General features: G+C 48.2%; 1 protein-coding gene across 2 annotated transcripts in view; it reads left to right on the forward strand.

Moving 5' to 3' along the window:
- The window catches only part of Sez6l (seizure related 6 homolog (mouse)-like), a 176,648-nt gene that overhangs the window by 102,205 nt on the left and 62,445 nt on the right, over positions 1-11,998 (forward strand). For both annotated transcript variants that reach the window (XM_005396140.2, XM_013520286.1), the window contains exons 2-3: positions 9,799-10,560; positions 11,521-11,654. In XM_005396140.2, the coding sequence (XP_005396197.1) occupies positions 9,906-10,560; positions 11,521-11,654 (789 nt within the window). In that variant the 5' untranslated portion in view covers positions 9,799-9,905. The remainder of the gene's footprint in view (positions 1-9,798; positions 10,561-11,520; positions 11,655-11,998) is intronic.

The raw sequence follows: 11,998 nt of genomic DNA on the forward strand, positions 1-11,998 counted from the left end.
GGCCCAAGTCTAAAAACAAGATTTTATGCAATGCTTTTACACAATATTTAAAATAATTTTGTGCATGAAGTAGACTTTCATGGTCAGATTTTTCCATTTGTGGTGTCATAGCTGTGCTTAAAACAGTTTCAGATTTGGGAACATTATGAATTGTCAATGCTTTGTGTAAGCCATCTATAAGTCTGTAACTCATCCTTTAAAGAGGTGGGCTTTGTCCAACCTGTAGAGTCTTATTGTCTACCCTGCAGACATATCCATGATTCATTAAACAAATATTTACTAGGGGCCTACTATATACTAGGTCCATGGCCATGGAAGGGGTTCTAGGAGACAGTGATATAAATGGGGTTCACATGACTCTTGTTCTCAGGACATTTTCCCCAGCAAGTGAGGCAGGGAAAAGCCGGGTGGTTGTGACAGTGTGATCAGTGCTTTGACTTCTTTTTGGTGTTGTTAAGAGCTAAGGAAAAGAGAATAAATCCAAGCAGAGATAACAGCATGTGCAAGGGTGAGAGATGTGGGTGCTCCTCGACTTACATTGAAGTTACATCCCGATAAAGCTATCATAAATTGTAAATAAATATCCCAAGTCCAAAAAGCATTTAGTATGCCTAACCTGAAGTATTGCCTGTTTGCTGTTGGATCATATCCTATCTCATCCTACCTTTCCTCCTCTTTTCTCTCTTTCCTTTTTTCTCTGATGAATTGAACAAGCAGTCATTGAATTCCTCCTACATCAAAGTCACTATTGGAGGTGATAGAAAATGTTACAGTGAACAAAATAGATCAAGTTTATATCTGTTTACCTTTCCCTCAGCTCTTCCTTAGCTTAGCTCTCAGAGTGAGCACAGGGACAGACCACTGCCCCGCATGAAGACAGCACCACCGAGGTCTGGAGGTTGCCAGATAGCTTCCAAACACTCAGGCATTCTGCACATGGGGTGTACGTGGTCACAGGAAGTGGTGCTTCCGAGTGGGGCCATGCCGTAGAGACAGATAGTGAGCAAAGAAACAAATCACCAAAATTAGCTGAGACTGCAATAAGGTCTCTGATGGGAAGGAGATACAGAGAAGTAAGAAGGATCTGGGAGAAGCAGGGCTGAGACCTGAAGGGCCAGAGGGAGCCAGCCAAGCAAAGATGTAAAGGAGGAGAGCTCCACAGTGTGTGTAAAGGCCCCAAGGTGTAGAATGAATTTAGAAAGTGTAAGGTGCAGGAGAAAAAGTGTGTACGGCTGAACTGGAGTGAGAGGAAGGAAATGGTAAGAGACGTTGGAAAGAGAAGTCCAAAGCAGGGACCCACAGCTTTGTTGCCCATTAAAAGGGGACTTGTTCTATCCTCAGTGTGATGGGAAGCCACCAGGAAGTTTTAAGCAAAAAACATACATGATCTGCTCTACACTTTTAAAGAACTACTCGTTTCTTGCCAATGACTTTTTCCCAACTTAAAATTTCAGATCTGATCGCTTGATCGTTTCTAAGAGCTCCTTTGATACAAATCCTGGCTGTTAAGATCAACTGCGGGATCCGGTAGGAAATCTGCAGTGCCAGGTGTCCTACACATGTACAAAGAGTCACATTTGTCTGTTGAAGGTGCAGGACATCAGCAGCCCTTCAGTGTCACCCAAAATCTGAAGGGTGCCTGCTGGAAGAGCAGAGTGTGCTAGGTGGAGTTCTGAAATACATGTGCTTAACCCACGTGTGATACACGAGACCACGAGGCCCGTTCAGGAGGCTCTCCGAAGACCTGATCTTAACCAAAATAGTCACAAGGGGCCCAACCCAAGGGGCTGTACTGCTATGGGGCAGGGCTGTAGATCCGAGCTGACTCTGCGCTCGCCCAGCCCTCCCATGCCGGGAGCTCCACCCTCATCCCTGCCACAAACTTGGCCAATGTGGGGTGAACAATGGGTTTCCTGCCTGCTCTGGAGCAAGTGTAGTGAGGCAGATCACAGGCTGGGACTGACGCTGGGCCTGGCTTCCAGAAGGCAGCCCCTCCTGGAGAAAGCCAGGGAACTTTTTAGAAGCACACTATATACCTCTGTCCAACTGCCCCAGACTCCAGTGCAGCTGGCCCAATCAGAAGTCACCAGAAACACAGCAGTGACAAGCTGGAGAGCAAAAGCCCTCTCACAAACGATTTGGGGCCATCAATGGGTCTCCCTTATTCCAGAAGGTGATTTTTTCCACCTCAATCAAAATTTTAAATACTTACATCTTCTGGCTGAGTAATGCTATTGTTAAGGTAAGTTCTTGCAGAAGTTGCCTGGATGTATTCACCAAAGATGTATACTAATTGTTGTGTAAACTAGGGAGAGATGAGAGAAATGACAACTATATAATATAATCAGCAGAAGACTGATTTAATAGCACACATGTTTATTTTAATGTAGACACTTAAAAAAGAACAAAATCGTTATACACGCACTGCCATAGAAATATAGCCATAGTGCACGTAAGTGAAATGCTGGTGAAATACTAAGGGAATTAAATACTATACAGCAGTGAAAATGAATCAGTAATGACACTTTCAGCATAGGTGAATCCCAAAAAATACCAAGCCAAAGGAAAAGAATGGAAAAAAATCAATTTACAGGAACATTCACATGATCTGACAGTATTTATACAAAGTGTTATGTGTTATGCACATGTACAAACTCCCCACAACAAATGTAATCATTATTTACTGCAAGCATATACAAATTTCAAAAATAAATAAATAAAAAACAGAGTTTTAAAGCATGCCACATAACACCATCCATAGTTCAGAAATACTCATATCTATGATAAATAAATGCACATAAAAATAACAACAACAATAGTAGTAGTAATGAAACCATTGTAATGCATGCAGTAAAAGAGAATGCTACACACTAAATTTGGGACAGTAGCTCCTTCTGACAAGCAGAGAAGAAAGAATGTCACAGGCAGGAACAAGCACAGGTTTGACTGTACTGATTGTATTTCATTTCTTAAGCAGAAAATGTACATGCACGGGGGTCTTTGTTGCTTTAGTCTTTCACTCTTTTAAAGGACTATTTCACAATGCATTGTTCACTGAGTGACAGTCTGTGGCAGTCTGTGCCAAGTGATCATTCTGTGAATGCGTGGACAGACAGAACACAGCGGCTTCGCCTGCACTGGCTGACAGGCTGCCTTGGGAGCTCTGCGTCTCAGGAGCGTGACCGTGTTCCTCTCTCTGAGGACCTCAAGTGCTAAGACTGGTGTGACCCCATCCTACACACTGGAACAGTGAGGTCCAAAGTGTCTCTTGTGCTTAACAAGGGGGCATGTCTAGAACAGGAACACTCCTGACTCCCAGCCCTGCCCTCCTGGGTGCCGTCTCACCTTACAGTGTAAAAACACGGTATTTTGTGTCAATACGATCACTTGGAGATTAAACAAGATCTCATTAACGAGGGTGCCATTTAAAAGGCGGGATGGACTGGTGCACAGGGCAGTGGAGAAAAAGATGCTTATACTTTCATTTGCCTCCCTTTCAGGTATTCTTTAATGTTTTTGAATGAACTATTTTATAGGAAAAAATATTTTAAAATGGTGAAAAAGGAAGAGCATGAGAAATGACGTGAAAAGTGTCGAACTCTACCTCTGACTTGCTCTGGCACCCTGGACAGATCATTGTCCCTCTGTGCCTTGATTCTTTCGTGTGTATGTGCATATATGTGTGGCTGTGTATGAAATGGGGAAATAAAGCTATCAGCCTCGCACTGCTTGGGAGTTGGGATGAACTCCAAGTGAAGATGCCCTTTGTGGGGTGTCAGTCACCCCACCCCCAAAGGCGAGAATTGCAAGCATGCGTGTGCAGGGAGAGGGCTGCAACTGACCAGCAGATGAGACTCCACTGCCCCTGACCCGCCCCCACCTCTGACCTTTGTCAGGGGTCTGATAGCCTTTGTCAGAGCTGATAGCCTTCAGGCTGGTCCAGATGTTCCTGGTTTTATTTCCGGTTTTGTCCAGTGTGCTCAGGTGTGACTTTCAGAGGCTCAGAAAGCCTTGCTTTGTTACTGGTATTATGGTAGTGTGCTGTGTGACCCTGGACAGCCACGTTCCCTCTCCAGTCCTGAAAGTTCTCTGCTGGCTAGTTTATACACATGGTCTCTGGACACCTTTTGACCTTTAAGATGTGATCTTGATCTTTTGGGTTTGTCCTGTTTGAAACCAAACCAGCCATCCAGGACAGGCTTAGCAGGTCTTTATTGTGGAATCTGAAGGTACCAAAAATAACTGCTGGAATGAGTATTTGTGATGATGGTTAGAATAGTGACTAACATTTCTGTAATATATTTACCAAAAATATATCCAGTGATTCAGCCTCCAGCCCTGCATCCTAAAAGCAACTGCTGTAAACAGTCCTGTGAGGACAGAATTATCATCGCTAGCAGGAGAGTGCATTCCAACGTGGCTCAGCACCCAGTGGCTCCATGAAGTACCCATGTCACTGGATGTATCATTGCCTTCCCTGGGTCTCAACCACTAGGTGCTAAGGCCAGCACTGATGCTCAGTCCCTTTTGTAAATATTTTTTCATTTAAGAAAGTTTAAGAGCTTCATACATACAGTTTTGGGAAAATGTCAAGTAGGAGGAGGAAGAAAAAACATGTCCTAGATGATCCCACCAGCCAGGATCACCACCAGCCAGGGCTGGCCATCACGACACCATTTCTTCAAATTAAAACACAATTCTCTGCCCTGCAATTTGTTTGACTTGGCTGTTTCTAGCCGTTTCCACATAGGCCATAGAATTTTATATCTTCCTCTTCTTGATGAACATAATTTCAGAGGCTCCCACAGCTCTGTCTCCTTCCTCCTGTGGCAGGATGACGCGACACTATTGTACCAGGAGATGCTACCATACGGAACTCCATGCCTCTCCCAGCCACGCTACTACTTCTGAGTATGTAAGGCACAAAGCTTCAGGTTCTGAATCTGTGCTTTCCCGCTGCAGTGGGGTGCTTCCCAGTATCACCTCCCACCTCTCCATCAAAGTTAGAAAAAAGGAGAGAAAGAGAGGTGCTCCCTCCTAACCTAGATGACAGGACAGGTGCTCAGTCACCGTCTCTGTTACTCAGCTCTGTCCTGATAGACAGAAGAGCAACTTCCATATGCATTTAATTAAGACTCCATCTCTTCTTTCTGATCGCCGTATTTGGTTATCTGTGTGTGTCTGTCATCCTAAATTCTTGCTGGTGGGGGACACATCTGAAGAGTGCTGAGTGTCAGCCAAGGAGAAAGTTGGAGCCCTGCACTGTCACTGGTGGGTGGAAGGATGGATTGGTAGGTTGACAGTATCTGAAGATAGCACCAAATGTCCGTGATAAAGGAAGGATCAGCCAAATGTGACAGCTGAGATTGACATTTTTAAGAGCTTTGAGAAAAAGGAGTGAATTGAACTCAATGGTCACTGGGGCCCCAGGAAAATCGGTCCATTAGAGCAAGTTATTAAGTTTCTGGGTCTCTGCAGCACTGGAATCCAATTTAGACTAATTCTCAGTGGGACTTGGCTCTGCCTGATACTCACCTGGCCGACATCCCAGCTACGGACAAGGCCTGCAGGCAGCACGTACTGCAGACCACAGATACACACTCAATTGCCTTGAACTTGGCTTGGAGTATGGAGTCAACAGCGAGATCCCAGCTTGCATGGTGCCTGTGGAGGGGGACAGCAGAGGCAAGGATGTATCTGGAGGATACAAAAGTCCCTTCGACCCACAGATTTTCAGTGGGAAAGGGCTGACTTTCCACCAGCTGTTTTTACTTCCTCATTACTTTGCTGCAATCATGGCTAGCTCTTGCTCACTCTGGGGACCTGGAGGCTGGGAGAATGGCCCAGGAGAGGAATCAGTCATGGATTCTCTTCTCCCACATTTCCTTCTGCACGATCAGCAGGATTCTGATCTTGGAGGTCTGGGAATTCCCCTGGGGAGTCAGAGCCCTGCTTCCTGCCACCCACAATCTCAGGCACCTGGAAGGCAGAATCAAAAAGGACCAGGTAGCAAATCAAGAGATCACCAGTTCCTGAGTAGCTTCTCTGATCGCCTTGCCGGGGAAATGCAAAGCAAAACTTCAACCAGCCAGCATCTTACCTCAGTTAGAACAGCTGTCATTGAAAAGACAAAAACTAGCAAATGCTGGTGAGGATGCAGACAGGGAATGCCTACACACTGCTGGTAGGAATGTAGATGAGTTCAGCTATGAGGGGAAAGGTATAGAGGTCCCTCCAAAAGCTAAAACTAGATCTGCCATACGACCCAGCTCTCCCATTACTGACGGTGGCCAGTGTGTTCCTCAGATGGCAGTGGACAAAGAAAATGTGGTACATGCATGCTTGCAAACACACACACACACACACACACACACATACACACACACACACACAATGGAATAATACCATTTGGCCTTAAAAATAATGAGATCTGTCATTTGCAGCAACCTGGACAGACACGGAAGACATCATGCTAAGTGACATAAGCCAGACACAGAAAGGCAAACACCACGTGTTCTCACTCCTTTGTGAAACTAAAACCATAGAGTAGAATGGTGGTCGCTAGAGACAAGGGAGAGTTGAGGGAGTGTGGCTAGAGAGAGGTTAGGTAGCCAGTGCCAAATCCAGTCAGATGGGAGAGATTCGTCCTAGTGTCCTATGCTGCAGTGGGCAACTCTAGTCCACACAAATCTATGTTTCAAAATAACAAGAAAAAGAGACTCCAGATCAATAATCAACAGAGGGATTTTTCCATTTCCAACTTCCCCAGGTCTACTGCTGGAGATTCAGACTTGGTGAGTCTGAATTCAGGGTGGGACACAGTGGGCCTCCCCCAAGGGAATTTGACAAGGAAAAGAGAAGGCACCACTGAAGCTGAGAGGGAGACACAATAGCTAGTGGCACTCTCTTCTATTTCTTTGCTGAAAGAAACTGTCAATGAGTCCTTGGTTGATCAGTATTGCATGTCTATATCTGTTTTCATGAGAAACCACTTTGAAGATATCAATATATAATACAACAAGCATTGTTAATTCCCTACCACTTTGAAGATATCAATATATAATACAACAAGCATTGTTAATTCCCTACCACTTTGTAACTCTGCATTGTCTGTACTGTTCTTTTGCTATTTTGTAAAATGTTGTCTGTCTGTTAATGTTTTCCTCCTTTTATTTTTAAAATTAAAAAAAAATAGCTAGTGGCATGGTCTCTGAGGCCAGAAAAGCCTCAAATTAAAACCTAGCTTTGCTGTGACCTTAAAAAGTCACTTAGTATCCCAAAGCCTCAGTTTGTTCACCTGTAAAACAGGTATGATAATTGCTTCCTAATAAAGTAGAGACAGAGCTCAAGGAGGTAACAAGTACAAAGTATGTAGCATGTGCCTGGCAACTATTTGGAACTGAATATAACAAATTAAATAAAATATTATAAATATTATTGTTATTATGGTCACAGTGCACTGTCCTGCTTTTTGTCATGTCTTTGTGTGCAGATGACATACTGCACCCCCCACTCACCACTGAACATATTTGGGAAGGGGCTAGCTGGCCATGGGACCCAACAGAAGTCATCAGCCAGTGCAGGGACATAGCCTCTTGCCTGATCAGCAGAGTTAACCAATGGCTTTCAGAATAATTGCCAATTACTTGGCTATTTCAAAACCCATCAACATCAGAGCTGGAAGGCCCTGTGTCCTGTCTTGTGTGGCTGGCCACTCTACGTACGGCAGCCACAGAGAACTTGCAAGGTCATGCCGGGGAGCAGTGGCTAAGACAGGACCACTGCTAAGGTCCCCCGACCCGTGGCCCCAGGCAAGCACTTTCCATCAAACCACAGCTGGGACTCTGGAGCTGGGGCCCTCACCTATCACCTTTTGCTCTTCTTGTCCCATGACCCTCTTTTCACTCTACAGTCTATCTACAAAGGCAGTCACTGTCAATCATTTGATAAAAGCCACAGCAAGCACAAAAGCCACCTCTTCTTGAGCAAACTCCCTTCCGATCAGATCCTCTGAGGTGGACAGAATATTGCAACTCTGCAGAAGAGGGAGCTGAGCCTCAGAACAGTGCATGGGCTCGGCCAGGCTCACTGGGCTGGGGACTTTGGCAGGCAGGACTCTAACCCAGATGTACCTCTGGAGTCTCAACATCCCCCACTTCGGGTCAAGAAGCCTGCTTGTCCCCTAAACGACTTTGACCCTCCCTCTTGTAGCCAATGCACCACCCAGGAGCAAATACCACGATGGTCCAGGAATGAATACTCACTGGAAGTCAGTGCTACACCCAGCACATTCATCAGTGCTGGTTGCATCCTATAGATGAAGCCACCTGCCAACTCCTGAAAGCAAATGACCCTTTCCAGAGGGTGCTCAAATAAATTTAACTGACAGTGCCGAAGGGCCCGGAGATTGGCTGAGTGAGCAAGCATCCCTCTACGGGAAATTCACACAGACAGTCATCAGTCCAAGGGCCTCTGTCCCAGGCATGCAATTTCTCTCTGTCTCTGTCCCAGTCCACAGAGGGGTTAGGGTGACAATGACAAGAGTGAAAACCTGTGAGGGCAGCTGGCACCTACTCAGCACTCACAAGTAGCGAGCACTGTCCCCAGTGCTGTGCAGACACTCACTCACTGACTGACGACAGCCCCAGGAAAGTGGGGAACAGTCGCCCCATGGGACAGCAGAGGAAAGCGAGGGTCACAGAGGGGAAGCCAGGAACGCACAACAGGAAAAATGAACCCTCAACCAAGTGAATGAAGCTGGTTTCCAACACAATTCTGCCAGACAGCTGCCTGGAGCAGCCCTTTTGTAAAATAACTCCAGGCCATCCCCTGACTCCCAGGTTTACTGAGGATTCTTTGACTTCACAGTGGTGCAAGAGCAACACGTGTGCGGTAGAAACGGTGTCAGGCATTTTGAATGTGGCTCTTTTCCCAGCTCGCACTGTGCTATGCAGCATGGCCCTCTTTTGCAATGGCAGGAACTGCAGCTCTGTCACCCTGCAATCAAGAGCAGACACTCAACACCCTGTAGTGCACCACTGCTAAGATGCTCAGCAGGTTAGGTGTGGCAGAGGCATGTTCAGTTTCTGACATTTTCACCTGTGTGCTGTGGCCTTATCTTAACTGTAGATGGTTTTACTTTCAGGACAAAAACAAATCATAAGGGTCTTACAGAGTGGGCAAGGCCCATCAGAGGCTACTCCTACTTCCCTCCCTCACCAGCTTTATCCTGTCACCCCCTGCCTGTGCTCTTTTGCAGTCCTCTTGCGCCTCCACCTCAGCCAGGCCTGCACCAGCCTCCACACATCCCTCATTTTCTGAATCTGCTTCAGGAAACAAAATAGTCCAATCTTTGTTTCTCTCATAACATTATTTTCATGTTATTTCATTAAAATGTGTTCTGCCCTGTTCAAGGCACTATAGCCCTGAGCCAGGGCACATAGCTGGGACAAGTCAGTATCGCCTAATTGACATCTCCATTCCTCCTCCTAGCTGAATATTCCTGTGCAGTGGACATTATGGGCAGCCGTACAGGTTAGAAGCCTGTCCTCTCTGTCTCCTCTCTTTCTAAGCAGTTATCACATGAAATCTGACTGTCCTCACCCTGCGTGGTACATACACAACTAAATGGGGAGACTCTTGGGATGGAGGGCTGGGAGGGAAGGAGAAGACTGAGGCGTGGGCCTGGTCAGCCTTGGGTACCAGCCTTAAGAGAGCCTGACACCCCTCAAGTCTGGCAGAGGGAGCAGTCCTCTACCTCAACCCCAAGCTCACTGTGTCTTTTCTCCTGTCTCCAAGATGCCGGCCCAGAGGGACACCCCGGCTCCCCGGGTCCCCACCTCTTGACCTCTGCAGCGTTGGAGAGCAGCAGCCTGAGCCAGGACAGCCCCGAGGACGAAGTCACCATGGCTCCGCCAAACCCCGCGCAGTCGGGGGAAGAGCTGGGCGAGCTGGAGCCGGAAGGGTCGGTCCCCTCCGCGCACCGCCACCCGGCTGCCCTATCACCGCTGCCCCCAGAGGCGGCTGGAGCGGAGCACACGCTCGCCCCCAGGAACAAGCTGCCGCTCAAGCCGGTGAACAAGGCCGGGAAGGTGCCGAGGCCCAAGACCACCTCCGCGTCCTCCTACCAGGGAGGACGTCCTCCTACCGGGGCGCACCCCACAGCCTCCGCGGGCCCGGGTCCCCGCTCCTCCTCCACTGAGAAGCCCCGCCCACCGGAGGACTTGGACGCGGGGGTCCCCTCCCAGCCGTCCTCAGAGGGGCCAGTCTGGGGGCATCGCAAAGAGGCCACAGTGCCCACGACCCCTGAGCCCCTACAGATCTCCCCCTTCACCTCAGAGCCCTTGGTGGCGCACACGCTCCTGCAGAGGCCCGCGCCAGGGGACCCGGCCTCCCACGCAGAAGAAGAGGCCCCGGAAGCTCCCCCTGAGGACGCCAGCCCTGGCACCCTCATGGACAAGGGTGACAACGATCTGACCGGGTCGGCCTCGGAGGAGAGCCAGGAGACCACCACTTCCACCATCATCACCACCACGGTCATCACCACCGAACAGGCCCCAGGTACGCAGCCCCGGCCCACTGCCTGCCGTGGCAGTGGCTGGGGAGCCCCCCACCCCACCAGGCCAGAGTCTGGCTCTGTAGCTCGGATTAACATCCCCATTTTTCAAGATGATACAGCTGAGGTTCTGAGACTCCAAAACCACACGGCTACCTTTTCCCGTTACATTTGGACCTCAGGGTCTGTGGTCCCCTCTTGTCCATGCGCTCAACCAAGCACTCAAAGAAAACATTCAGAAAAAGAAGAAAGAAAAAAAAAAAAAAAACTGCCTCTGTGCTGGACCTGTGCATGCTTTTTTCTCGCCATTATTCCCTGAACTCAGCATTCACTTTGTCTTAGTTGTGTGTATTCTGGAGATGATTTAAAACCTGCCAGGAAGGGTGCCGAGGTTCTGTGCAAACGCTAAACCACTTTACAAGAGGGTCTCGTGCCCCTGTGGTCTCTGGTATCCCAGGGTGTCCCGGAACCAAGCTCCGGTGACTATCAAGGCAGGAGTGCCCGGGTGTTTCTCTAGCCTTGGGCTGACACAGGTGTGTGTTCAGGTCTTGCTTCCACAGGCACAGGGCCCCAGCTGTGAGGCACACATCAATTTTAGGCAAACATAACATGGTTTCTCACTGCAGTCTAAGCTCTGGGGCTGGGGTGCAGCTCAGTGGTGGAGCTCTTGCCAATTGCAGCACTGATTTTACAAAAAAAAAAAGGAGTAAGCTCCTGAATCATGCTTGCTGTGTGAGCTTGGCCTGGACACAGCCCCTCTCTGAGCCTCTCATGTGGTTCTAACATGGGAGTGTAACATCAGCGTGCATGAGGGTAAGTGGTGTCACCCGCAGGCTGGTTAGAGTGGTGCCGTGGGGGCAGGAAGACAAGGCGGCCCTTAGAGGCCAGTCCCAATCCACAGCCCATCTGTGAGTTTATGTTGATGTGGTCCTTGGAGTCCTAATTAAAGCCTTCCCTCCCCCCAGCTCTGTGCAGCGTGAGCTTCTCCGACCCTGAGGGATACATCGACTCCAGTGATTACCTCCCGCTGCCCTTCAACAACTTCCTGGAGTGCACGTACAATGTGACGGTCTACACTGGCTACGGGGTGGAGCTCCAGGTAACCCTGAAAGGGCACCTGCAGTAGTTGCCTTTTCTAATGGAATTCATTGGAGCATTGTCTGAGTCAGGCTTATTATTGGTATCATGCTAATGTATTTGTTTTCGTCTTAGCTCTAACCAAGGCTATTTTAGACAGGTTTTGGTGAATGAGTAGGAGTTCCCAAATAAGTGCCTTGCTGAAATAGCTTGGAACACATGGAAGACGCGTGTTGCTGAGTTCAAGGCATTTTACCCAGAATGACAGTCCCTTGATACCCTGCTTATCAAACACATGCGTGCGCGCACACAGACACGCGTATGCACGCACACGCACCATCTGTTCAACCTCCCTGTGGTACAACC

This window comes from Chinchilla lanigera, unplaced genomic scaffold, assembly GCF_000276665.1.
Source record: "Chinchilla lanigera isolate Chin_1 unplaced genomic scaffold, ChiLan1.0 scaffold00054, whole genome shotgun sequence".
NCBI classification, from domain to species: Eukaryota; Metazoa; Chordata; class Mammalia; order Rodentia; family Chinchillidae; genus Chinchilla; species Chinchilla lanigera.